At 49.5% G+C, this 25,901-nt stretch overlaps 1 protein-coding gene across 3 annotated transcripts in view; it reads right to left on the bottom strand.

The window, feature by feature from the left end:
- Positions 1 to 25,901, bottom strand: part of DENND2B (DENN domain containing 2B) — a 148,434-nt gene that overhangs the window by 17,202 nt on the left and 105,331 nt on the right. For all 3 annotated transcript variants that reach the window (XM_055317683.1, XM_055317682.1, XM_055317684.1), the window contains 7 exons: positions 16,593 to 17,837; positions 13,109 to 13,245; positions 5,533 to 5,684; positions 3,882 to 4,097; positions 2,844 to 2,940; positions 2,224 to 2,268; positions 1,033 to 1,217 (listed from right to left, as the gene is read on the bottom strand). In XM_055317683.1, coding sequence (XP_055173658.1) covers positions 1,033 to 1,217; positions 2,224 to 2,268; positions 2,844 to 2,940; positions 3,882 to 4,097; positions 5,533 to 5,684; positions 13,109 to 13,245; positions 16,593 to 17,837 — 2,077 coding nt within the window. The remainder of the gene's footprint in view (positions 1 to 1,032; positions 1,218 to 2,223; positions 2,269 to 2,843; positions 2,941 to 3,881; positions 4,098 to 5,532; positions 5,685 to 13,108; positions 13,246 to 16,592; positions 17,838 to 25,901) is intronic.

The raw sequence follows: 25,901 nt of genomic DNA, 5'->3' as shown, positions 1-25,901 counted from the left end.
AGAGGTACTATCTGGGCAGAGAACGAGGAATAAAAAAGAGCTGGCAGCCATGTGCAGAGCTGAAGAAAGAACATTCCAGGCAGAGGCAGAGAGCAAGGAGGCCAGGTTGGCTGGCTGGTGATGGGCAGGGAAGGTGCAGTAAGAGGGAAGGCAGGAGGGGGGATGGGGAGTGACAGCCAACGGGGTACAGGGTTTCCTTTTGGGTGATAAAAATGTTCTAGGGGCACCTCAGTGGCTCAGTCAGTTAAGCGTCTGACTCTTGGTCATGATCTCATGGTCGTGAGACTGAGCCCCGTGTCGGACTCCACGCTGAGTATGGAGTCTGCTTCAGATTCTCTCTCCCTCTCCCTCTGGCTTCCCCTCTGTTCTTCCCCTTGCTTGCTTGCATGCACACTCTCTCTAGAATAAATAAATCCTTTTTTAAAAAAATATTTTATTTATTTATTCATGAGAGACACAGAGAGAGTGAGAGGCAGAGACACAGGCAGAGGGAGAAGCAGGCTCCATGCAGGGAGCCCGACGTGGGACTCGATCCCGGGTCTCCAGGATCATACCCTGGGCTGAAGGCGGCGCTAAACCACTGAGCCACCCAGGGATCCCCAATAAAATACTTTTTAAAAACGTTCTAACATTGATTGTACAACTCTGAATATACTAAAGTCATTGAATTGTACACTTTAAATAGCTGAATTATACAGTATATGACTCAGGTCTCAAAAAAAAGTTGTTAAAAAAAGAGGAAAAAAAAAGTAGAAGTACCTGGGGGCCCTCCTGCAGGCCCCTTGCCATCCTTATAAACAATTTGGGTTTTATTCTAAGCCTACTGGGATGCGTTCTGTGAATAAGCCCTGGCCCAAACCCATGCCCCTGAAGCCAACCCCTTTCTTCCCTGCTAACCAGCAGGCATCAAGCTCAAGGCTGCCACAGCTAGGTGAGTGGCTGTGGCAGGTAAAGGATCTCTCTTGCTCCACAAATGGGCCAGGCAGACAGAAGGTGCCAGAGGAGGGGTGGGATGGGGAAAGATGGCCTCACCTTGGGAAACTGGTAGGAGACTTCAGGGAGGTAGGTGTTTCGAGATGGCTTCTTCTTGAGGGACACCACCACAAAGTACTCAAAAAGCTCCCGCTCCTGCCACTCGAGCAGTTCCAGCTCCAGGGTCCGATAGCTGGGTGCACGCTTCAACATCGACTGGATGTGGACCAGGCGCTGCGTGTGGGCTGGGGGCAGGTCATAGGTCAGGGTACAGGCAGGCTGAATCCGCACGGACCCCAGATTAGCCTCCCTCCACCCAGTCTCAGGCTCTGCCACTGTGGACCACCTCTGAGTGCTGAAGCCCGGTCCCAGCTGGGTTGGGGGTTGACGTGGCAAGAGCAAGGTGTCTACACCTGTGAGAAGGCTCTACCCTGCCACAGGAAGCTACTGTACTGGGCCTTCTAGGAGCTTCTGGAGGCTGGGCTGGGGCTGACAGGACTGTCTAAGCCAGGTAAACCCAGACATGGATGCCTGGCACCCACTTACCCCTGTGTAGTACCAACAGGAGGAGAAGATAAGAACCTCCACGAACGCTTTATCCTGGGCCCCTTTCAGAATCCCTGGACTTGGATTCCTTGTCCCTGTCCCAGGCCCAAAGGCCATTTGCCCACTTGCCTGGGGGACTGGTGGAGGAAGGAAGGAGGGAGCCAGCTCCCACATACGTTAACCATCCAGGAAAGTCTAGGTAGGTTTCCCAGTAGAGAAACAACAGATTTATCCAAGGCTGCTGGAACGGGAAGTTCCCAAAACCTTTTCAGGGAGGGGGCCAGTCCTCCTCTCTAGAGATATGGGGGGTAAGTGGCCTCAGGGCCTCCAGAGGACCAGTTTCCTCAGACTGTGGCACATTTCTCACAACCAGAAGAGGTACTTGTGATCTTCTAAACCCACCTCTGGCCTGCCAGATTCGCAGCATTTACCAGGCAAGTCTAACCCCCAATTCTCATGGACAACACCTTGGGGAAGTCCAAATGAGGGAGGGACATGTGAGTCCAACCTGCACAAGGCTGCGCTGCATGCAGTAGGAGGGGATCCCCCTATAGCTCCTTGTTCTATCGCCTGCTATCCCGCCTGCCTGTTGCCTCTCCAGAGCAGGCCAATGGGGGACACTGGAACTATATGTGCAGAGGAAGGGGGTAACTCCACAGCCAGGGCCGGGAAGGGGTTCCGTGCTCTTGGGGAGCCACGCCTCACCTTTGAACCTGTCGTCAGAGTCGCTCTCGCTCTCACTATTCTCATCTGGAAAAGTAACAGCAGGAGTGCATGCTTGCTGAGCCACTGCCCCACACCCAACATTTCTTGTGCCCCCCTCCCAGGTCTCCTCACCAGGGATGGATCATAACTCTTCTGGGCCCCCATGGGCCCAAGGTCCCTCTGAGCTCAAACCACAGGTGCTAATTACTATACAAACCCCTATCCATCCACTTCTGATCTGGGGGAAGCTGCTAAAGGCCTGAGCAGAAGGCTGAGCCAGCAGTGAGGCCTACAGGCCTGGATCACAGGGCCTGCCTCTAGGATGCCAAGATTTGAAATGGGAAACAGACCACAGTGCTCAGTAAGTCTGGCCTTTCATTTTGCCAGAAGCAGATTCCCACACCCACCTCCTTAATCAGGGCCTCACAGCTCAGGCTCCCTTCCCTCTTTGGCCCTCCCCTTCCATGTGCCACTTCTTGAGAGGACTCTCCCCTCCTAGAAGGCAGGAGGATCCTATGATTGGCCCACAGAAGGGTAAACTGAGGCTAGTCTGTGCCTCTCCCCATTCCTACTGCCCAAGGGCCCCAGACACCTGAACCAGGTCAGACATCAAGGCCTACCTCTTAGTGATGCTGTCTCAATGCTGGACATAGACAGCTTTTTTAACCTCTTCTTTCCCCTCTTGGCATTGTAGATGGAGTTAATTCTTTGGACAAGCTGGGTGAGAAAAGCAGGAAGGGTGAGGCAACCCTAACACCAGCTGCCCCTATTTCTAAGAAGGCTGATTAGTAGTCCATTCATTCCCTCAAGGTGCAAGCAGAACCGTCCTCCACATCACACTGGGCCCAGTACTAGTCTCCATGCTGCACTGCCCCAGAGTGCAGACTGGCTGGTGGCTCTCTATCTCCCTCACCCCTAAGTGGTCTCCTGCCCCAAAACAAGGATGTTAAACTTAGCTCCCCAGAGGAAGGAACTGTGATCAAACTACACAGGATGGGAGCTTCTGAGTCCCCAGAGTCACTGAACCAACAGAGACAAAGAGCTCCTCAGACGTAATAACAGGAACAAGGATTGGAGCCTTTCCCTCTAGGCTATAACCCGGGGCCACAACAGGAAGGAGCTAAATTCCCAATATACCCAAGCATTGTTTGTAGGCTAAAAATACCATTTGGCTAAATCCTGCCACTTTGGGCTGGGGATTTGGGTCTGACTGCCTGTGTGTGCAAATCATTGCTGAAAACTCAATTCTGAAAGTCAGAGAAAGGAAAACCCAAATTGGAGTCCTAGGTCCTTCAAAGCCTGGAAGTATTTGTGTAGGCACAGAGAGATCTGCACACGTACACCTCGCACTCACTAATGTGGAGTCTCCTGATGGATTGGTTTCCGGTAGCTCAATGGGCATGGAGTGCTCCCTGGGGGGAGAGGCTAGCCTGTCCTTTCCCTAACATCTGTGCAACCACGAATCACTTAATCCATCTTTGCTAATAAGATAGGGACTTAACCAGATGAAAAAGAAAGGCCAGTGCAGGGATCCAAAACTCATTCAAGGAGAACTGAGGAAGCAGCCCCAGATTAGGGAAGGACGGACCAGAGGGAGTTGCCCACCTGCCCGCCCACCTGCCCAGCCAGCCTCAGGGCGGCCCCTCCAGGGAGGCTACCTTAGGAATGCGCCGGGCCCTGCGGCTGGACAGCAACTCGCTGGTGGTGCTAAGGCTGTCCTCGTTGAGGCTGGAGGGTGAAGACGGCAGGCTCAGCTGAGCCAGCAGCAGCATGTCGTCATGGCTGTGCCTCTTGGGTAATCGCGGCAGTCGGTGGCTCTTCCTCTCTGACCAGTTCCCACTGCGCAAGGACTGGCTGCTGGGCTTCAGAGAGAGCTGGCATGGGGGAGAAAATGTGGGAGAGGGCTTCAGCACAGATGCCTTGGCTGGCATCCCTGGCTCCCCCGAATCCCACCCTGGAATTTCCCTCTGCCTGTGTTTCCTCGAATAAGACCTCAGCTGCTAATCAGCAGGTCAGGGCTAGATGAGATACGTGCTTCCACAAAGGAAGCTGAACCACCTCTACCAGAAAAAAGAAAACAGAGGCTAAGAAAACTGGGCTCTCATCTGAGTGCAAAGAGAAGGACAAGAGGGAATTCTGGGGGCTCTTCCTGAGTTTTGAGACTAGGCTTAGCCTTCACTCCTTATTCAGCCTGGCCCCCAATCCAGTCCTAAAAGACTTCTTTGGCAGGGGCTATAATCCACATGGCAGCCTGGCCCTGCTCACCTCTTCCAGGCAGAACATAAGGGTTTGGGTTCTCATTCCCAAAGCCCAGTAAGGCGGGCCTCACAGCCAGGTGGCTGCTTCGCCACCGCTGCCCCTTCCTAGCCCTGACCTGCTCCCTGGGTCTACATTAGCACCCTTCTGCACAGGCACCTTACTCTCCACAGATCCTGCTCCCTGCTAGAAAGGCAGCACCCCTGCCAACTCAGCCCACCTCCCACCCACTGTCTGCATCTGGCATCGTCCCTCATCACTCTTCGGCCAGCCCTTCTTCCTCCCGTCCCCCAGAGTCCTCTTCCCACTTCCCAGTGACGCCACACAAATTCAGCAGAAGCCTGTTTGAATATAGCGCATGAGAAAGGTGAATCTCTTATAAAAATGTTACATCATTCCAAAGCCAGATCATTTCTATATTCTCCAGCCAATGTTAGAAAATGTCCAGGTCCCATTTGCAAAGAGAAGTGAAGTTGCCTGGGCAGGTCAGAGAGAGCACCTCCATTCTCCTGCCTCCTGTCCAGCCTGGACAAGGCTGGAATGAGCTGAAGTCTAATGGTCTCCTTGGACTCTTTCTATCAGTCCATTCCTTGAAGATTCAGTCTTATTTCCTCCAACACGGGTGGCTCCAGGTCTGGTGGACACCTGTCTAGCTCTCCAAATCTGGTTCTTGGGCCTAGGCCTGGCCCCCAGGTGGGGCCAGAGCTGAGGAATACCAAGACTCAGAGCAGGGTCCCGTCTTCCTGATGCCCACAGAAGGGGAGCAGGAGCAATGATAAGACAGGAGGCAGCCAGGGCTCATGCCTCAGTGTTGCAGCGTAGAGCTCGAGTAGTAAAGGGAAGAACAGGGGCAGGGTGCCCCAGGAGCACGTCTTGCTTGCCCACAAGGATTTCAACATGGGAGAAGTCCCTGCCTGCAGAGCTCTTTCCTGAGGTCACCTCCTTTGCCAAGCACTAGTGAGGGAAGGAGTGGGAGTGGGAGCAGACCAGAGCCCCAGTAGGACAGGCCTCCACTGTGGCCCTCGCACTGGCCCACGTCGGGGCTGCCATTACCTGAGTGGGTGGGTTGTTGTACTTCCTGTCCTGAGGACCCCACATCCTGTGCAAAGAGTCCAAGGAGTTTTCGGACAATTGCTGGGATTTTCGTCCTGCTCTTCGGCTCTTTAAGTCCACATCCTCATATGGATTCTCCTTGGGCAGATCTCCTGCAGAAGGGGCGACGTTAGAGACTGAGAGAAGGGAAGGAGGAAATACACGCACTCACAAATAAACAAGCAGAATTCCTGTGAACCAGAGAGAATGCCTTCTGCCTGGCCCTTTAGGCCGTGAGTCATACAGCTGCCCGTCTGCAGCGGGGAGGCTACAAACAGATCCCGGCTCCAAGTCCAGAAGCAAACCCCCCGCCCCTCGTTCAGTTCAGCCTCATCTGGCCTCTGCTTTATAAATTCAGAGATTGCACAAGACGGGCTCAGCTACCCCTGCCTGTGCCCAGCCAGGGGACAAAGCCAGCACCAGGCTTCATTCCTTGGCTCCAGTCCTCCTGCTGTGAAAGCCCCAGAGATATACAGCACAAGGTAGGAAAGGCTTCCAGAGGTCACACGCTGTCCTGCTACTGATGCTCCCTGAGAACCCACGCTGGGGGATGGGCACGGATGGACATTAACCAACTACAAAGAGCACTCCCGGGCCTCCCTCTCCCTTACTGTACTGTGCACCCATTCTTTCAGGGCAGGTCTGCTATCTGGCACACGGGTAACCCCACAGCAGACCAGGGGTCAGTGGAGCAGTGACAGCTCAGTCATGATCTGCTCCATGAACCACTCTCACTACGGTGTCACTCTGTTTCCTCCACCACTGGGCTCTTCTGCAAGAAGAGACCAGTCTTTGCTCCCCTTTTGGACTTAGACCTCCTGCTGTGACATGGGGGCTGTGTGACAGGCCTGATAGCCATCAGGGCCAAAATGGGGAGGAGGGGAGTTTTTGCTTCTCGGGACTGATTCCTAAAATGCCTGGCAGGAGACACTAGACGGGCACTACCAGCCAACCTCAGGAAGTCAAAGGCATGGTCCCTGCTCGTCAAAGTGACTCCTTCCCATCAGACTCCTTCCCACAACTTCCCAGACAGCCGTACCTATCTGCCCCTTTCCCTGCAACACATACTTGGACTTCCCTACACACCAGGAACACCAGGTGCCAGGGCAGTCCTGGCTCAATCCTGCAGCAGAACTGTGGGCACTGTGAGTGAATACAGCATTCTGCTCCCCTTTCCCTTGTCTTTCCATATCCTCCCTGCAAATCAATGTCCCTGTCTGGGACTTGGGACCTAGGCACCAGTGGCCAACATGTATGCCACCCTCTGCTCGGGGGCAGCATACATGAAGAGAACAGGGCTCACTCCTCTTCTCTCCGTTCAGCAGCAGGATGGAGCCTGGTAGCTGCTGAGCCCTACAGACGCCTAGATGTGCCTTGCACCCCAGAGGAATCCCGATACTAGTTCTCAGGGAACAAGCAGAAGAAAGAGCTACAGGACTAGAAATAAGGCCACTGGGAGTGTAGGCTTTCCTAGGATGGGACACAGGAGAAAAACAAACCCCTGTATGCTTACAGAATTCTCAATTTCCAGAGTCAAGATTCCCCTCTAAACTGAGAGTATCTACTCATTACTACCATGGAAAGAAATACTGAATTTAGGAAATAAATTCACAGAGGTAGGAGGAAGGAGAAGGTGTGAAGGACAATTTCTGTCACAGCTCATCGGGCTGCCAGAGGAGCAACACAAATCTCTCGAAGGTCTGAGTCAAGAATGGGTCAAGATAGGATTTGGGACTAGGACTAGATGAAGTGATTCCGAGCACTGAGCAGAGTCCCCAGCAACTGAGCAGACGTTTTCCTGTAACACAGTCATGCTATAAAGATGACTGGTCTCCATTCCAGAGTCCTGACTAAGCAGAGCCGGCCTAGCAACCCTGCCTCAAGAAGCCAAGCAACAAAACTGGCAGCCAGCCTACCCCACTCTGGGTACTTAGGGAGGATGCAGGATAGACTCAGTACTTCTTGGCCCCTCTCCAATATAGAACCTGTACTGATGAGGTGGGAGGATCAGGAGTGCCAGGACACAATATTCCTGATCCTGGAAAATAGGACTAGAGCATCATTGTTCACAGAGAGGCAGGAAGAACATTTATTCCAAGCTCATCAAATCCAAACTGCCTTGGGCTGGATGACCAGCCAGAGTCCTTATCATCCTCCCTGAACCAACAGGATGACCTTGTCTCAACTCCTTTAGATCAGAGTTTCTCCAAAGTACTGACATTTGGGGCTGGGATGATTCTCGTTGTGGTGGGCTCTTCTGTGCATTCAAAGGATACTTAGCAGCAACCCTGGCCTCAATCTACTAGATGATAGTAGCATCCCCTCAGTTGTAATAACCAAAAATGTCTCCAGACACTGTCAAATGTCCCTTGAGCAGATGGATAAATGCGTACATAGATGGAGTTGGGGGGGGGGGAGGGAGGGAGGGAGGGAAGGAAGGAAGGAAATACAAATGGGTGGATGGATGAAATTACCCCCTGCCCTGTTCAGAATCACTGCTTTAGATAGATGTTTCTAAACTTCTTAACAGATTCTGAGTGCCATGACCTGACTCCCAAGGCAAACTCTCTTTCCTCCATTCTTCCATCCTTCCTTTCTCTCCCTCCTTCCTTCTCTCTTCCTTCTTTCTTTCCCAAGAATCAGACCTTTGAACACTGATACAAAGTCCAAAGCTCCAAGAAACAGATGCAGGAGACTGAGGCCCAGGAAATAACAGATATGCAACACTGAGGCACATCAATGACAACCTGAAAGAGAACAATTGGGAACACCAGGATCTCAATGCTTATATTTCCTCTGGCAATGAAATTCAGGAAAGCCTCAAAAGCCTGTTCCCCCTGCTTCCCAGCCTCAACACCAGCCTCTTTCTTTTTGGGCAATGTTTAAAATCTTCTCTGATAGAACCAGGCCACTCATCACTGCTCCAGGAAATGACTGCTGGCCCCAGCCCAAGTCCTGCCTCCGCAGCCTTAGCCGGGCCCTCACAGCCCTAGTTCACCTGCTACTCTCCTGTTCTTGGCCACCGTTTTGGAGCTGTCTCGTGGACATACTCCCAGTCATCCTTCCAGGAAATAAGGATGCCCAAGGGATGGATGGATGGGGGATAATAGGCAGAGGCCAAGCGGGCCCTGAGGAGAACCACACCTGAACCTGCTAAGAGAAAATTAATCCCAAAGCAATGGCTCAGAGTCAAGAGAGGAGGAGGGCTGGGGAATCGGGCTTGGTGGGGGGAAGCAGGACTACAGCAAGGCTGGCGAAGCTACAGGTGAGTGGAGAGAGACATGGTGAAGATTTAGCAGGGGCAGAGAGGGAGACAAGAAGCCTGGCAGGCCACCAGACTGTCACCTGCATTCCCGCATGCACAGATATCTTGAGGGCGATCCACACTGGCTGCCTGAGGAGAGGGAGAAGAGGTAGGCCCTCTTCTCCAGCAGCCTGGCCCTGAGCAGCCCCATCTCATCAAGCCCAGCTGGGGAAGCCAGAGGTCTCAACCCTTCCCAGCTTTGCTGATGAGATATGGAACAAGGGCATCGCCAAGAATTTCTACTTTGCACTCTTTTAAAGGGGATTGTCAGAGCCCAAACTTATCATGCTGATCCTCTTGAAGGAAGAAACCAGCCCTGCCTCCACTCCTCCCCACAGCTCTTGGTCATTAACCACACACACCAAACAGTTTTCACTCCCCACACACACAACTGGAAGAACCAGTTAGGAGGAAAGGTGTGTGTGTGCACAGACACTGAGAACTTCTCTCACCAGAATCCTAAGCTCCCTGGCCACACCCTGGCTAGCCCCCCACCCCCGTCTGTAGCTTCCTTGTCAAAACTTCTCCCAGTTCCATCCAGCTGTTTCTCCCGGTGCTCAGCCTCTTCCCCTCCTTCAAGCATTGGAGAGAGGGCCAGGATAAAGGCCCAACTCCCCCCCCCACCATCAACCCCCATGACACACAGCACAGCACATCACATAGGGAGCTCTTAGGGGTCAACTGTTCCCCACCCTCCAAGCCTAGACACCTTTCTCCAACTGCCCAGGCACCGTCCTCTGGGCTGCACCTCTGGGCTACAGCCTCAATGTTGTTAGGTACCCTCTGTTCCTTACTACTTTCCGGCCTGGGGACAAATGAGAGAAGCCAGAGAGAGCAAGCTGCTCAAAAAGCTTTGCAGTCAGGCTGACTGACCCTGTCCCCAGCTCCCATCCAGCTCAAGTTCCTGGAAACTCTCCCTCAGCCCCAACTAGCTGATGGGAGTGGGAATCTCTGCAGGAATGCAGTCCAGGCTCCCTGGTCAGGCGCCGAGGCCACTCCACATAACTCCCTAACAAGCTGCTTCCTCGGGTGCATTTTTAAGTGTCAGCCTCAAAATGCAAATGATTATAAGGCTTTGTAGGATAGCAACATCTTCCAGGGGCAGATGTCAAATTGGACAGGCGAGAATTAACAGCCCCCAGGAAGTGGCAAAGCAGTAACTTTATATTTGAACCCCTCTATTGCAAATTAGCAGGATAAACCTCAGCCTGTCTCGGAATATCCCACCCCCGGTCCCCAGGCGTCATGCCTGGTGTAGGCAGGAAGCCAACAAATTCCCTAGGGCCCCTCGTTCAAGTCCATTGCTCACAGAGAAGACATGTTAGTTTCTGGGCCAAATGATCCTCAGCCTCTAAGAGACCAGAAACTCCAATCCAGTCAGCTGGTCCCCAAGGTGGAGATTTAACCCGGGTGCTCCCTGCCCCCCACAGCCCTATTATCACACACCCAAAACAAAGCTTTGTCTGTCCTGTGCAAGCAAGGCAGCATAAGAGTTGGTTAATCCAAACAGAACCAGAAACAACCTTAACCTCACAGTGCACAGGCTAAGCCAAGAAAAGAAAAGAAGGCTCCTGGGAAATCCGAGGTACTGGTCAATCCCAGACAAAAGTGAAACTGACATTCACAGTTCAGCAACAAGGGCCCTGTGACACCTCTGGGGGGGGGGGGGGTCCAAATTCTTGGGCCTATCTCCAGGGAAGGAGAAAGGGATAGATCAACTGGAATCTAAGAGGAAGAGATATTCTCTCTTATATTTACCTCTAGTATCCCTGGTCTAGAAATTCAGTCAGCACTGTTGTGGGGGATTTGAAGAAGGAAGCCGTATCCAGGCACTGAACTAGCTACAAATGCTGAACACCCCCAGACCCCTACCCCACAAAGCTGAAGCAAACCCAGATGCCTGGGTCACTCCTCTGCTCTCCTTCCAACATCCTCCTGAGTACTCCTCCCCTACTCTCTGCACAATGGTCCAAAGATCCAGAAGCTGGGTGAGCAGCTAAGGAACACACCCCCACTGCAGCCTCATCCCATCCCAGCCCTTACCCCTAGCTCTAGCTCATCCGTTCAGGAAGCATCCACGCTGCTCTGGTATTTCCTTCCCTCCTCGTGCAGCATCCCAACATGGTAGAAAGACCCCTCTCCTGAGTCTGGAGGATGAGACCCAGATATCCTTGCCTCCCTCCTCTTCTTCTAACTTGACCAAAGAAGGCCCAGAGAACAACTCTGTTGCCCAGGACAGAGCCCTCCCCAATTCTCATCTCCCTCCACCCCACCAGACATGGTCCCCAAACAAGCCCAGAGCCTGGGATCACAAAACTCTGGACAGGGAGAAACAGCTGAAGCATCTCTTTCTCTTATTTAAGTTCAGTTGATATAAAAACATTCATCTCCGCACCTGAAATCCCTGGACAGCCCAGACAGGCTGCAGAGCCTTCTAAGAGGCTCACAGCGTGGGCAGAGCTTGTCTTGCGGGGAGGGGGCAGGAGCTCAGAACTAGAGCCTCCTCTGTCCACTGCAGCAGCTGCACCAGGTTCTCCCAAGGGCCCCGGGCAGCAAGAATACATTCCGATTTCTTCTCAACTAGAGGAAACAGGAATGTACCCTGCAACGAGAGTGGGGAGGAAGATGAGGATGTGCCTCGGATCCATCCCCAGGGCTCTTGACCTCAACTCTGGAGACCATGTGTACAAAGCTTTTTCCCAGTGTTAAGGGAAGATGCCTCCCTCCCTAAACACTTTTTCTATTCTAGGGATCCCACTCCCACAGTCTTCCTGTTATGACCTCATTTTGGATGGCTATATCCTACACTCTGTTCCTGGGGAAAGCAGTGCTATTTCCCCAGAAATGCTGGCCCAGCAAGTCATAAAGAGAAAATGATGAAACTGGTGTCTCAGAGCAAATGAGGGAATAGATGATTTCTTCTTCCAAAGATTCCCCAGTGTTAGGAAAATCTGAAAGGTTCTCCACTAGGGCCACTTCTCTCTCTAATGTGTTCATTAAGACTACCATCTCCAGCCTCAAGGCCTAACACAGAGATGAGAAAGGAGGGGTCAAGTGCACAAACACATCGCTTCTCTTCTCCAGTGACCAACTCACACACACACATTACTTGAACAAAACTGAAGTACCCCATGAAGAGAATGAGGCCAGGGTTAAAATAAAAGCCCCAAATAAATGCACCCCACCCCAGTCTGTTGGTTTTTCGTGGACTCTGGAACACAAGTTTGCCAATACTGAGTCCTCTCAGTTGTTGAAGGACAATCCTCCACAGCACCTTACATTTCTGACTTGTGAGTAAGAAGAATGAACTATCCGCAATACTATTTCACAGATGTATAGCAAATGACCTCAGAAGACATAGAGTGTCTCTCTCCAGGGTAGAGGCAGATTTGTTTCCTGACCAGGACAAAGATAATGTCTCTTTGTGGGGCAAAGGTTGGGCACATTTGCTGGCCACTCCCTGAACAGACTGGGTTCCTTAAGCTTGGAGCTCCTCAGCTGGACATAGACCCAATGCATGTACAGCCTCTACCTGGACCTCCTCCACACTGCTCATGTGACCTGGCATCACGGGAACCCATGTGAACACAGAGCTCATGCTGCCTGCTGTGTCGTGAGTAATAAAGTCCTTTGTCTCCAATCCAAGAGTCTTGTGTCTTCTGTCAGCATCTGTGAAACTGAGGAGGGCTAAGCTTGTTTGCAAGCATATGCTTTCTCGACACCACTTGCTTTAAGAGAAAGTAGGAGAGAGAGATACCAAGGACCAGGCATTGTGCTAGGTATGTGGATAAACATTTTATTTCATTGAGTCCTAACAATAATCCTTTGAAGTATTATTACTATTATCACCATTATTGCCAACACTCTAACATCATCATCATCACTTCATAAGAGAAGACAAAGGCCTCAGAAAAGTGATTTGCCGAAGGACACAACTAAGGAAGCCTTCTAAAAATTAAAAAAAAAAAAATTTAAAAAAGGATGATGTGGTTTTTCCCTTTTTTTGTGGTCCCAGAAGCCCTGTGGGTTTCAGTTCATTCAAGGTCAGGTTTTAATTTCTTAGCTGCTCAGTCTTTGCTAAGCTGCTTCCTCTGGTGCCCATTTTCTCGAGAAGTTCCAGAAGCTGGGCCAAATCTGCCTATGGTGAATGAAGCGGAAGCTGGGAGTGTCCCTCCTGTTCCTGTCCTGAAGCCCCCAGAGATGAGCCACCCCACCATCTCAGCCACAGCTTACCCACAATATCTTCATAGGCATTCTCTTCTAAAGTGCTTTTGGATCCAAACTTGGGTTGGCTCTCAGTACCATTCTCAGTGGGAGAAGAGGGGTACAGGGACTGGAGACTGGATGCATCCTCAAACTCAAAGGATTTTCTGTGGATAACAAGAGCAGGAGTCATTCCAGCAAAACTATATTCCACTGCCTTGTTGGGGGAGTGGGCAACAGCAAAGACCAGAGGTCCTCCTCATCAACCAGATACCAAGCAATGCATCAAGACAGACCAAAACTTACCATTCAAATGAGGAGAAAATGGTCTGAGAAGCCCCAGACTGGGTGCCTGCAAATAATGCCAGTAACAACTCCCACAGCTAAGAAGGGTGCTATGCGTCAGAAGCTGTAGCAAACACACATGTACCTCATTAATCTTCACAATATTCCTACGAGCTCTTGTGCCATTTTATGAATGAGGAGATGGAGGCTCAGGGAGATGAAGTGACAAGAGGCAGGACTCACCCAGGCTGTCTGGCTCCAGGGTGTCAGCTTTTGACCTAGGCCTCCAAGGCCTGGAGCATATCATCCTTGAGAAGCACCTGCCAGTACCACAAGAATGGAGTACCCATTCTGCCTCTGGACTCCCCCACCATGCCTGCATCCTGGCAAGGGCTCTTGATCTAAACAGGGGGTAAGGGCTCAACAGTGGCGGGGTGATGCCCAGGGCTGTTTGGGGGTCGGGAAGCAGCTAGTGGTAGATGGGGTGTTGGAAGAAAAAAAGGCTGAGACCTCCAAAGAAATCACAGTGCTTCTGAGGTGCAACTAGGAGGACCGTTTTTAGTCAAGCTACTTCCAAGACCCAGCTTCCCTTCAGCTAGTCACCTGCTCCTTTCCATACTGCAAATGGCCATCCCCTCTACTGCAGAAATTTCCAAACCACAGCTTGTTAGCACCTCAGACAGCTTGAGCCCACTGTACTCCCTACTCCTCCCCTCCATTATTTAAGACTTGACCCCTGCTGCATCCTCTCTCTCTCTCTCTCCAAGGCAGCTGCCAGCAGGCTCCTGGGGAGGGGAGGAAAGGAGAGGCACGGACTGAAGACCTCCTCCCACCCACTAACACCTCCCTCCTTTTCTGGGTACCATTAGACATTTCAGCCTTTCTCTCTTATTTAATGAAAAAATCACGAGAGTCTTAGGGTACAAGTCAAGGACGAATGGTGTCCTAAAACCACATTCTGTTCTCAGCTTGCCTGGCTACTCTGGAGCACTGGACACAGCTGAACACTCTATATTGGCACTCTCCTTCCTTCGCCTCTATGACATAGTCAATAGCCTCTTTGGCAATTACTTTTCAGGATCTTGAGAGAGATTCACCTTTTCTACTTGTCTTTTAAATGCCAGGGTCTCTCAGAGTCCTGTCTTCAGGATTCTCTTTCTCACTATGTACTTTTGGGGGCCAAATACTGATGGCCATCGCTGAATCTACCATTCTTACCATGATGGGTCACAAATCTGTCTCTGACCCAGACTTCTCACTGAGTTAAATATCCAATGGTTGAGTGCAGTGGTTCCTGAATGTGGGCCCACAGAAACTACTGGTCTGAGATGAAGCTCTCATGGATATACATACAGTTCTTGAGTCAGTAAATGAGATACAAATCATGTTCAGCCAAATTACCCTTGAAAATCCCTTAGGTAGGCACCACATTGAAGACCAACACGGTGTCTTTGATTAAGACTAATACAGTCAGTTTCTCTGGACTTTTTAACAGATTTCTTTCCCTTCTGTTGAATACCTGAAGAAATATTTGGCATGCATTTTTTAAAATAAGGTATATTAAATATAAGATTCATACCTTACACAATAGAAACAAACTCACCATCTCATGCTCAAGGGAATATGTCCACTGTTTGAACAGGCAAATAAAATACCCTGCACTTTTTGAATGGTCTTCCCCCACCCCAAGAGCACAGATGTTTCAATTTGTGAAGTTAATTCTTATGTGAAGTGACCCTACCATATATGGGTGTGTGTGTGTGTATGTTACGTATAAATGTAATGTGTGTGGGAGTATGTATAAAACCTTCAGGCTGATGTACTCTCCTGCACTCCCTTTTTCCATCTAGCTAAGTGCAAATTTTTTGCTTTTCTAAATTTAGCTCAGCAACCCCCTCTATAAGGAGGCTTCCATCACTCCCCAGCCTAATTTAGCTGCCTCTTCCTTTGGGTCTCTTTAGCACCCTACACTGACAGGGATTCACATCACACAGAGCAGCATCTAGGATTTATTTGTGTATCTATCTCCTGTACCACATCAAGAATGGAAGAATGGAAAAACCATATCTTATTTGACCCTGTGCCCCCTTAACCAGTACAAGGTTTGGTGCATGGCAGGCTCTCTATGGGTGTTTATAAAAATGGATAAATAAGAACAAAGCAAACACTCTTGGCAGGTTGTTAAAGACTTAAAAGCCAGTGAGCACACTGGGGTGAACCAAAACATCGGATTACCCTTAGCCAAGGGCTCTTCTGGCCCATGGATCTGAAACTTTCTGATGTTTTCTTCTCATGGCTGAACTTCTTCTCATTCCAGTTATCTATATGAGATGGGTTATGCTGGATGCAGCCTGAAATTGGGGTCCAATGGAAGAATCCCAAGAAGTGAAATAAACCCAAATGCCATCTGACTTTGGTTTAGAAGAGAAAGGCAGTGAGGGAGAAGGGGATAGGTTCTCCCAAGGAGGCAGGCCCCCAGCCTACCTCAATTCAGAGAAAAAGACACCTGTCAACTTTTCCCAACCCCAGCAGCTATAATTGTGGTAGTCCAGGGTCAGGAGTGCTGAGACTGACCATGAAGCCAATGAGAGTGTCAGGACAAGTCATCTCAGACATGACCAAGAAACCAGTAGAATGTTCTTTGACTCCTTTTTCCATCAGTCTCCCCTTTCAGGATCCAAGGATCCCCTCTCCCTCTAGGGCCAGGGTCCCTAAATGCCAGGAAGCCCTCAGGAAAGAGAAAATCACCTTAAATATATCAATCTACCATGTTAATGACAACATGCAATATTCGGGTGGTGCTTCCCTCAAAGAAATAAGTTTCTAATGCTGGCATTTCAGGTGGTCATGAGGCTAAGATCCTACTAGTAGTCCTTTTACCTAAAAGGAAGGTGGCCCTACCCCTCCCACAGGGACGAAGGAAATTCCAACAGGGCTCAAGACACAGCCCGACTATCCCCCAAAGGCCAAATCTAGCCCACACCTTCAGTAGACAGCATTTGAAAGAACTGCTTTCACCCTCGCACTCACATTTATGTATTGTTATCCTGCAAGGGTCGAGTGATCTCTTTTTCACCTAACTCATGTTACCACCTGACAATTATTCACTGCTTCAGGACCTAGGGAGCAGTCCTGGCTGCGACCCACAGTTACAGTCTGCTTCTGCATCTTCCATTGAAAAGAAAGCCACTGTGCCCGTCTGTTGAGACACTGGAGGAGCATTCGTTACCTGCTCTGGGACTTGCGGTGACCACGCAGGTCCTTCTTGGGTCTCCGAGTGACTGGTGGGGCTGGGGTGGAGGGCAGGGGGGGTGGAGCAGCAGGTGTGGGCGAAGGAGGTAGACCATTGCTTGGCTTACTCTTGGGGTTCTTGTCAGCCTCATATTCAAAGGTGCGCTTGGGTTTGGGGACAGGGTTCACAGCGGGATCAGGGGAGCTCTTGGATGGCAGCAGCTGAGAGCTCGGACTATTTCCAGGGGTCCCTGGCTTAGTGGAGCCACTGCCTTCCCTCTCCAGGGGTGGGCCTGCCTCCCCCCCAACTCCGGCCACTCCTCCTGCCCGGCTGCCAGTGCTCACACTCGTGCTCCCCGTCGGTTCCTCCAAGGTGCCCAAGGTCCCAGTCTTCCTTCTCCCTCGGTCTACACTGTAGCAGCTGCTGGGGAGCTGGGGCAGGCCCCGGCCCGGCTGCTCCTTCAGGGCCTGTTCAATTTTCTGGATCCGACTCAGCACTGCAGAGCTCTCTCTCCTGCTGCCATGCCCCCTGAGGAAGGCGCCGGGCTCACCCCGGCCTGCCCGTCTCTCCAGCCGATAGAAAGAGTCCCGGACAGGGAGCGCCTCTCCCTCCTCCTCGGTCTCAGGGTAGGAGCACTCTGAGAAGGTCCTGCTCATCCTCCGGAGGCCCTTGAAATCGAAGGCTTTTTCTGAGCTGCAGGGGGATGGCGCCACGCTGGGACAACCCTCACTGAGCGCCCACTCGCCCCCGGAGCCCTCCCGCTTCTCCCCGCACACACTCATCCTGGGCGAAGCCTCTCGGCGCCCCTCCCATGCTGAGATCTTCTCCCGGATGCCCAGGCTGTGGGCACGGGTGCTGGTGCGGTTCAGAAAGCAACTCCGTGAGCCAGTTGTTGGCCCTAGGGATGGGGTGCTCTGGGCAAGAGGGAGGCAAGCAGCTACTCCCTCTACATACTGGGCTGCCCCCAGGACACCGTCCTTCTGGTCCTCTCTCTTGCACACTGAAGGGCTTCTGTCCAAATCACTGAAGTTGGTGGTCTTGAGGGGACAGACAGGTGGTGAAGTGTCTGGGGAGGGAGCTTGAGGATCTGGGGGTGAAAGATCACGGGGGTGCCAGTCCTTGAGGAGCAGCCGGGAGCTGGAGCGGCTTGGGTACCTGCAGGCGGACGTCTCGCTATCACTGAGCGGGTAGATGGGACTCCTCGGTGGGGACAGGACTGGAGGTGGAGAGACTGACTGAGACCTAAAAGCAGCAAAAATGAAAACAGGAAAAGAAGAGAACATGGCAGTGAGTGGCCTGACAGCCAGAGGCATGGTATTCTATTTCTGGAGCACTCCATATCTCTTTCCTGTAGGACACCCAAGCTCCAAGTAATACACCTTTCGAAGCCATCCTCAATGAGAGGAACAGCTCTGTATCCACCGCAGGGCAAACTCAATGGGTCTCTCTGCCTAGTTCAATCCCAGAGGCCCTGAGCCCCATCTGGGACAGAGGCCAGCTCTGTGTCAGGTGAGAGAAGCCCAAGAAGCAACCCCTGCCAGCTAGGGAAGCAGTAAGGCCAGGAGTGTGCTGCGAAATGTTTAGCGATCTGCCCTCTGAAAGAGAAAGCACAGATCGGTACCATGCGCCAAACTCCACAGTATAAATATTCCAACGTAGCCTCAAGGAACATGGCACTGGGAAGGAATGCTGGTGTTGGGTTCTCAGGAGCTGCTAGAGAACATCTCTGGCACCTACTTCCTGAGGCACCCCAAATATACACCTGAGCCCTTGGATCTGAACAATTCTCCATCTCCCCTGAAACTTCTGTTAGCAGCACAACATACTGTCTTGACCAGAATTCAGATCCCTGAAGGTCTCAAAAAGCATCAGAAGGGTCCCTCAACAAAGAGTCCTCTCTGCCCTGTCAGCAAAGATGCCTCTGTGGAGTGGAGGCCACCTCCTCAGGTGGCTCAACCCTCCAGTGGCAGCGCCCCTTCAAATGAGCACCAGTCACTTCTCAGCACTAAATCCACATATAGGTCTTGGTGCATATGCAGAAGAGCTCTAAATAACTGGTTTTACACATATGATGAACTCATTTAGTCTTCACAAAAACTCTACACAATTATTATTGTTTATTATTACTGCCTCCACTTTACAAATGAAAACCAGTGAGCCACAGAAAGGCTAAATACCTCATCCAAGGTCCCTCAGCTGGTGAGTGGGGAAGCCAGGACAGGAACTTATAGAGTATTATGCTGCCCCTCTCAAGAGGGGGCAGTGGTCTCTGCCATCTTTGTGAAATGCCTAAGCTCCTGGACATAACCCAGGAGAAGCTCTCAGAGAACTTTGCACAGCCCTGTCCCAAATGTGGCATTTATATGTATCAGGGAACTGTTCCCCCTCGAGACCTCTAGACCTCTTCCTTACTAGTCCACAGTCTCTTCCAGGTGGGAGGACACATCCTCAGTATCTAGAAGGTGCTCAGTGAATGAAGGATAAATAAAGAAAGGAAAAGGTAAAGGTGAGCTTATTGACAAGAACCATGAGCAGACTTCCCTTGCAGTGCACTTTTCTAGTTGTCTGCCAGGGTAACCACTGTCAACTTTCAGCACTCTTCTCGAACAGTTTCAGTTCAAAGACAGCAGGGTCTTGCCAATACCGCATGCTACAAAGGCCTACCTGACCCTAATGCTATGGCCCTTAAAGCTGGGCGGTAGCCTCACAGGCTCGAGTGCCATGCCACCCACAGGACGGCAGCCGGCTGCCCTTGAGCCAGCCTGCTGTCACTGCTTGCTCACACACAGAAAACTGGAGCTTGGGTGAGTCAGGGATTGGCCGACAATTCCCTGTTGGGTCATAGCCTCTGGCTGCCCCCGATCAACAGGAAACCTCAACATGCTTAAGTTGTTTTTAAAAGGGCAAGTCAAACAAGAGCCATCCCACGTGTACATGGGCACAGATGAGAGAAATTCAGTGCCCAGCCAAGCCGATGACCAGAGACTCTGCTTAGCAAGGATGTGTGAAAAGAATAAGCCTCAGCACTCCCTAGGGTAGGCAGCAACAGGGCAATGTGCCAAGCTTGAGCCTGGGGAGATCCCAACCTACTCACAATCAAGGGAGGCCTTAAGTCCCTCATTTACTTCACAGAAACATGGATGCCAAAGGTCATTAGTCCAGCCTTGTAAGCCAGAAGTGTCTGGACTCCACAAAGGACTCTAAATCTCCATTATTCTCTTTTGGAGGGGGGAGAAGATGCCTTTAATAGAAAACAACCTTAACATGTGTTTATTCATTCAATGGTATTTAGTGAGCACCTACGATGTGCCAGGGCCTGCTCTAGGCCCTAGACACAAGAATAAATAAAAGAGACAAAAATTCATGTCCTCAGGAAACAGAAATGCTAGTGGGCGAGCACAGGCATCTAAAGGAAGCCTCCTGCATATGCCTCATCTCTCCAGACATTTTGATATATGCTCCCCTGGGAACATGTCTCCTCAACCCCCAAGGTGAGAATTCACTAGGCCATGAAGGCACTGTACTTATGTGGGGGGAGGGAGACAGGTGTGTATGGCATGGCTCCCACAGGTGGGAAAGAAATATGGTAAGGCTTGTCTGATTCCAGCATGCTTTCAAAACAAGTGATTCTCTAACTTCCCTCAGTAGTTCCAACATGCAGAAATCTACACTGGGTAAGAAATTCGCTCGATGCCTCAATACCTAGCCTGCTTTAACTGGAGTTTACATTCTCTCCTCTCATGAAGAGAAGAGCCTGGCCCTTCTCCTTAAAGGTTCTGGTCTTTGTATCATGGCTGATTTGCGGCCAGGGCTACAGGTGCTCTGCTCCCTGTACCACCTCCCCACATGGGCCAGGCCCAGTGTGCTCTAGCAGCTGGGGAGGGAAGAAGGGGCCTGGCCAGACTGACACGGAGCCCAGGCAACCCCAGGTTCTTCACAGAGGAGGCAGCATTCACTCACTCCAAGGTCCTAGGGATAAATTCATAAACAACATAAATAAGGCCTTGCCCTCCTGCGATACTCACTTGACGGTAGAACTCACCGCTTTCTCTCCATGTTTCTGATTCTACCTTTTTAAGAATGTGACCAGAGACAAAGCTACTCACTCTGAAGTCTTTAGTTTCTTTTTTTTTTTTTTAATTTTATTTATTTATTCATGAGAAACAGAGAGAGAGAGAGAGGCAGAGACACAGGCAGAGGGAGAAGCAGGCTCCATGCAGGGAGCCCGATGTGGGACTCCATCCCAGGTCTCCAAGATCACACCCTGGGCCAAAGGCAAGTGCTAAATCACTGAGCCACCCAGGCCACCCTGAAGCCTTTAGTTTCAATTCCTCAAAATTGTTCTGACTACATCACAGGGTTGTCATAATGGGCAAATGAGACTATGGATGTGAACTGATATCATATACTATAACTCACTATGACTGTTAAGTATCATTAGTATTAAGTTTTTCACCAGGAATGCTAAGCCACTTGTTCTCAAAAGAGGGTAAGAACATTAAAAAGCCTTAGGGTTCACATTTCAGAGTAGCCACCAACAAGTTCTGTGACTTGGAGCAAATAACTTTAGCTCTTTAAACCTCAGTATCTTCATCTGTTAAAATGGAGGTTAAAAGAACACACATTTCAGGGGGTTATTATAAGGAATAGGCACAAAACTCATCAAGTGTTGACCTTGGTGGCTAACACCTAGAACAAAGAGCTTATCTTTGTCCTTGGATTCTGAACATCTGGGGTGGAAGGAGAAAGGAGTAAATTTAAAATGGTTGTAAATCCTTTGTGGCTCATGGTATCAAAAGGTGGATTCTATTTTCCTGCCCTTCAAGTCTAGGTTGACCTTGTGATATGCTTTGACCAACAGAATGAAGTAGAAATTAAGCTAAATCTCAAATTTGAGGCCTCAAGAGGCCTTGCAGAATCCCCCTTCATATACCTGGAATCTCCCCTGAGACTGTCATGTTAGGAAGCCAGTCTAGTCTTTTAAAGGATGAGAGGCCATGTGGAGTTAAACTGAGGCCCCCGCAGCCAGAAGCCAGCCCCAGTGTAAGCTTGACAGGGGAGTGAGGTCACCTTGGACCCAACGGAACTTGGCTACATGAGAGACTCCAGAGGAAACCAGCAGAGGGAGTGCCCAGTAAATGCACAGAAGCATGAGAAGTAATAAAGTGTTCTAAACCACTAAGTTTTCGGGTGGTTTTCTATGCTGTAATAGTAAAATGATACAGGTGAGAAAGGTCAGCCTTGTGCATAATTGGCCTGCCCTATCCCACTGCAGAACCACACTGCCCTGGACCTTCTACCCCCAGTGCCTGTCTCTTCAACTTCCCCACAGACTAGCTTCCATGGTCTGGATATTTGGATCTCGCTCTCTCTACTAGGACCTCTGGCATGAGAATCTCCTCTAAGCACTCCCTGCAAATGGAACTAGTTCCATAATCCCAAGAATAGAATCAGCTTTCATCAGTCTTTGCCCCAAGTTGAAGAAGGGCTCAGAACAACCTGTTAACCTAGAAAACAAGGAGACTTAAGGAGGGACATGGTGATGAGGATGCATGGTTCTTCGTGGCAGTGTTTACATGGCAGGTGGCATCTCCTGGGCATGGATGGGAAGGGGTGCTCATTCACTCGTAGGGGCCAGTCCCAGCTAGCTACTTTCTAGTTTCTCAAATGCAGCCTGGCAGTGAAAGTAAAATAATCCCGCCCCCTTGATGGGCAATGAGAAACTGTGGCCACATGAATGGTGGTGCTTGGATCCAAATATATACCAGGTGCTATTTTAGGCATCAAGGATTAGCAGAGACTAAAATTAGACAAAGTCTCTCTATAGGTTATAGTCTGGTGGAGAGAGGCTGTGTGGCTTTACTTGTTTACAGTGAACAGACAACAAACAAACCAACACTGAGAGATGGATATGGAGACAATGCAGAAGAATAAAGCAGGGAAAAAGGAGAGAGATTCACAGTAAGGGAGATCAGGGCAGGCCCCTCTGCCAGGGATGATGTGAATATAACCTTAAGCAAGTAAACACTGTGTTTATTCAGGGGAGAAATGCTGCAGGCAAAGGAGCAGCAGGGCAAAAGCTTGAGGCAACTACATACTTACTGTATTCTGAGGGCAGCAAAAAGCCCAGTGTGGTCAGAGTGGAGTGAGAAGAGGAGAGGGTTGGAGATTAGTCAGAGAGGCACCAAAAGACCCTATAGACCAATAATAAGACTTGAGCTTTTACTCTGAGAGAGAAAGGAAGTTCTTGAAAGGTATGAGCAGAAAAATGATATGCTCTGATGTCACATCAGAGAACGAAGTGGAGGGATGCAAGCATGGCAGCAAAGAGACTACCTAGAGTGTACTGCAATAATCCAGGCAAGAGATTATTATGGCTTTTATTAGAATGGAGCAGAAGAGATGAATCTATTTTGAGAGCTGTGCCAATAGGATTTGCTGATGAATTAGATAAAAGGATGAGAGACAAAGAGAAGTCAAGGGTGATGTCAAGGTTTTCAGCCTGAGCATGTAGTAAAATATAGTTAGGGTTATAAATCTCCACCTAGGAGTCATCAACAGTATATAGATCTTATTTAAAACTGTATGACTATGACTAATATCAAAAGACAAGAAATAACAAGCATTGGCAAGCATATGGAGAAAAGGGAACCCTTTTGCACTTTTGGTAGGAATGTCAATTGGTGCAACTACTATGGTTAAACAGTATGGAGGTTCCTCAAAAGATGAAAAGTAGAAATACCATCTGATGTAGTAATTCTACTACTGGGTATTTACCCAACAAAAATGAAAGCAAAAATTCAAAAAAAAAAAAAGAAATATATATTCTTATGTTTACTGCAGCATTATTCACAACAGCCGAACTATGGAACTCTATGACTGTATGATCTCATCTAGAGAGTCAGGAGCTACAGAAACTCAAGGACTGAAATAGAGCATTCCAGTACTTCAAAGTCAGGTAGAGGGAGGAGGAACCAGTGGAGAATGACAGAGAAGGGCACGTAATAAGGAAGAATGGAATTCATAAAGACTCATTCCCTGAGACCTTCAAAAATAGGGAGTGATCAACTGAGTCAAATTTACTAACAATAGAGTATGGGGAAGACTGAGAAACAGGTGATTATTACATTTAGCAACAGAGAGGATGCCATGACCTTGAGAAAAGAGATTCTGGCGGAGCGGTAGGAAGGGAAGCCTGCATGGAAGGAATTGAAGAAAGTGGAATGAGAAGGTGAGACAAGGCATCTCTTTCAAAGGGTTTTCCTAAAATGGGGAACAAGGAAATGAGGTGGGGGGTAGAGGAGAACGTGGTACAATAGAAGCATTTTGTTGGTTAACTTGAACCAGGAGATATGATACAGCATGCTTAAATGATGACTGGAATGATCCAGTAGAGAAAAAAGCTATCAATGCAGAATGAGAGAGAGCAAATGTAGGAGCAATGTCCTTAAGCAGGCGGTAAAGGGGATGGGGATCCAATGCCCATCTGGAGGGTTGGCCTTAGATAGAAGAACCCCATTTGCTCTCATTCCCATCCACCTGGGCTGAATGTCTTCTCACATGGTCTCATCATATGCTTCCACCATTGGCTTTTACTGCTTCATGTTTTCTTTTTCTTTTTTTAAATTTATTTATTTGAGAGAGAAAGAGAGAGAGAGCAGGATGGGGAGGAGAAGAGGAGAGGGAGAGAGAAACCCAAGCAGACTTCTCACTGAGTGTGGAACCCAATGTGAGGCTCAATCCCATGACTCTGAGATCATGACCTTAGCCAAAACCAAGAGTCAGATGCTTAACTGACTGTGCCACCTAGATACCCCTACTTCATGTTTTCCAACTGGTTCCACAGAGGAGAGAAAAGGTCCAGATTTCTTCTTGGTTCCCCATTCCTTCAAGCATCTGTACCCAGCTCCTTCCCTAAACACACTGATCTACTTAATGACTGAGTCCTACCAATTCTATAACCTTCACATCTCTCAGATCTGTCCCCTTCCTCATCAGTGTGTCAGTGTGTCAGTATCAGGAAGAGGATCTACTGCTACTGCTACTTCCTTGGTTCAGATCTGATCTTTCAACAGGACTATTAAAATGATGTCTTAATTTCTCTACCTTCAATCTTAACCCAGTTCTAGTCAGTCTTCTCACCTTCTCACCTTCTGACATGTTTCTAAAATACAAAACTCAAAAATAAATAAATAAATAAATAAACAAACAAACAAACAAACCTCTTCAAGCTTGAAACTTCCCACTGATCACAGAAGGAAGTGCAAATTCTCTGGCATGGATAGGGCTCCCCATGATCTGGTCCCTATTTTTCCTTTGTCATCTCATTCTTTTCCTACATACAATCCCCAAACCCACCCACATCAAAATCCTTGTTTTTCATGCCTCTAGGCCTTCACACATTGTTTCCTTTGCCTAGAATTTTGGCTTGTTCACTTACACATCTCTGTAGCTCTGCTCTGGAATCTCTCTTGACCCTACCCCCTTCATCCAGGTGGAGATGGCCAAGTTTTGATGCCTCCACTGCACCAAGAAAAATGTCTGTTATAGTACTTGTAACATGTCATTGGACTATATGGTTTCCTCATTTGCCTCCCTTACTAGGCTATGAGTGGATCTAGTTGAAGGTGGTGATGGTGTCTTATTAATCTTGATATCCCTTACTCTTTGCACTGCATCTAGAATTTAGTAGGACTCAATATGTTGAATGCTAAATGAACGAATAAAAAATAAATGGTTAAGACCTAGGTCTCTCTCTTTTTTTAAAGATTTTATTTATTTATTCATGAGACATGGAGAGAGAGAGGCAGAGACACAGGCAGAGGGAGAAGCAGACTCCATGCAGGGAGCCCGATGTGGGACCTGATCCCAGGACCCCAGGATCACGCCTGGGCCAAAGGCAGGCGCCAAACCGCTGAGCCACCCAGGGATCCCAAGACCTAGGTCTCTTTATGCCTTCCCAGGATATTGTTCAGACTTCCCTGCCTCCCCCCTCTGTGACATATGACCTGAAGAACAACACAAAAAGTTACACAAAGCACTTAATACAGACTAGCATGGCTATTGGTTCCCAAAGCCCCCTCCCATAAGGCAAAACTCATATACTAGACCAAGAGTCTAGAAACTTGGGTTTCCTATGGTCCTGGTTCCCTCACTTTCTGAATGTCCTCATGGAAAAGTCATCTCAATTCTCTGAGCCTCAAATTCTTTATCCATAAAAGCAGGAAAACACTTGCTCTGAGTATCCTTACATACTAGCTGTGTGGCTAAAATGATACACATTTAAAAAGTGCTTGAATACCATAA

Source organism: Nyctereutes procyonoides, unplaced genomic scaffold (genome assembly GCF_905146905.1).
Source record: "Nyctereutes procyonoides isolate TBG_1078 unplaced genomic scaffold, NYPRO_anot_genome, whole genome shotgun sequence".
Taxonomy (NCBI): Eukaryota; Metazoa; Chordata; class Mammalia; order Carnivora; family Canidae; genus Nyctereutes; species Nyctereutes procyonoides.
This window is presented reverse-complemented; position numbering and strand designations above follow the sequence as displayed.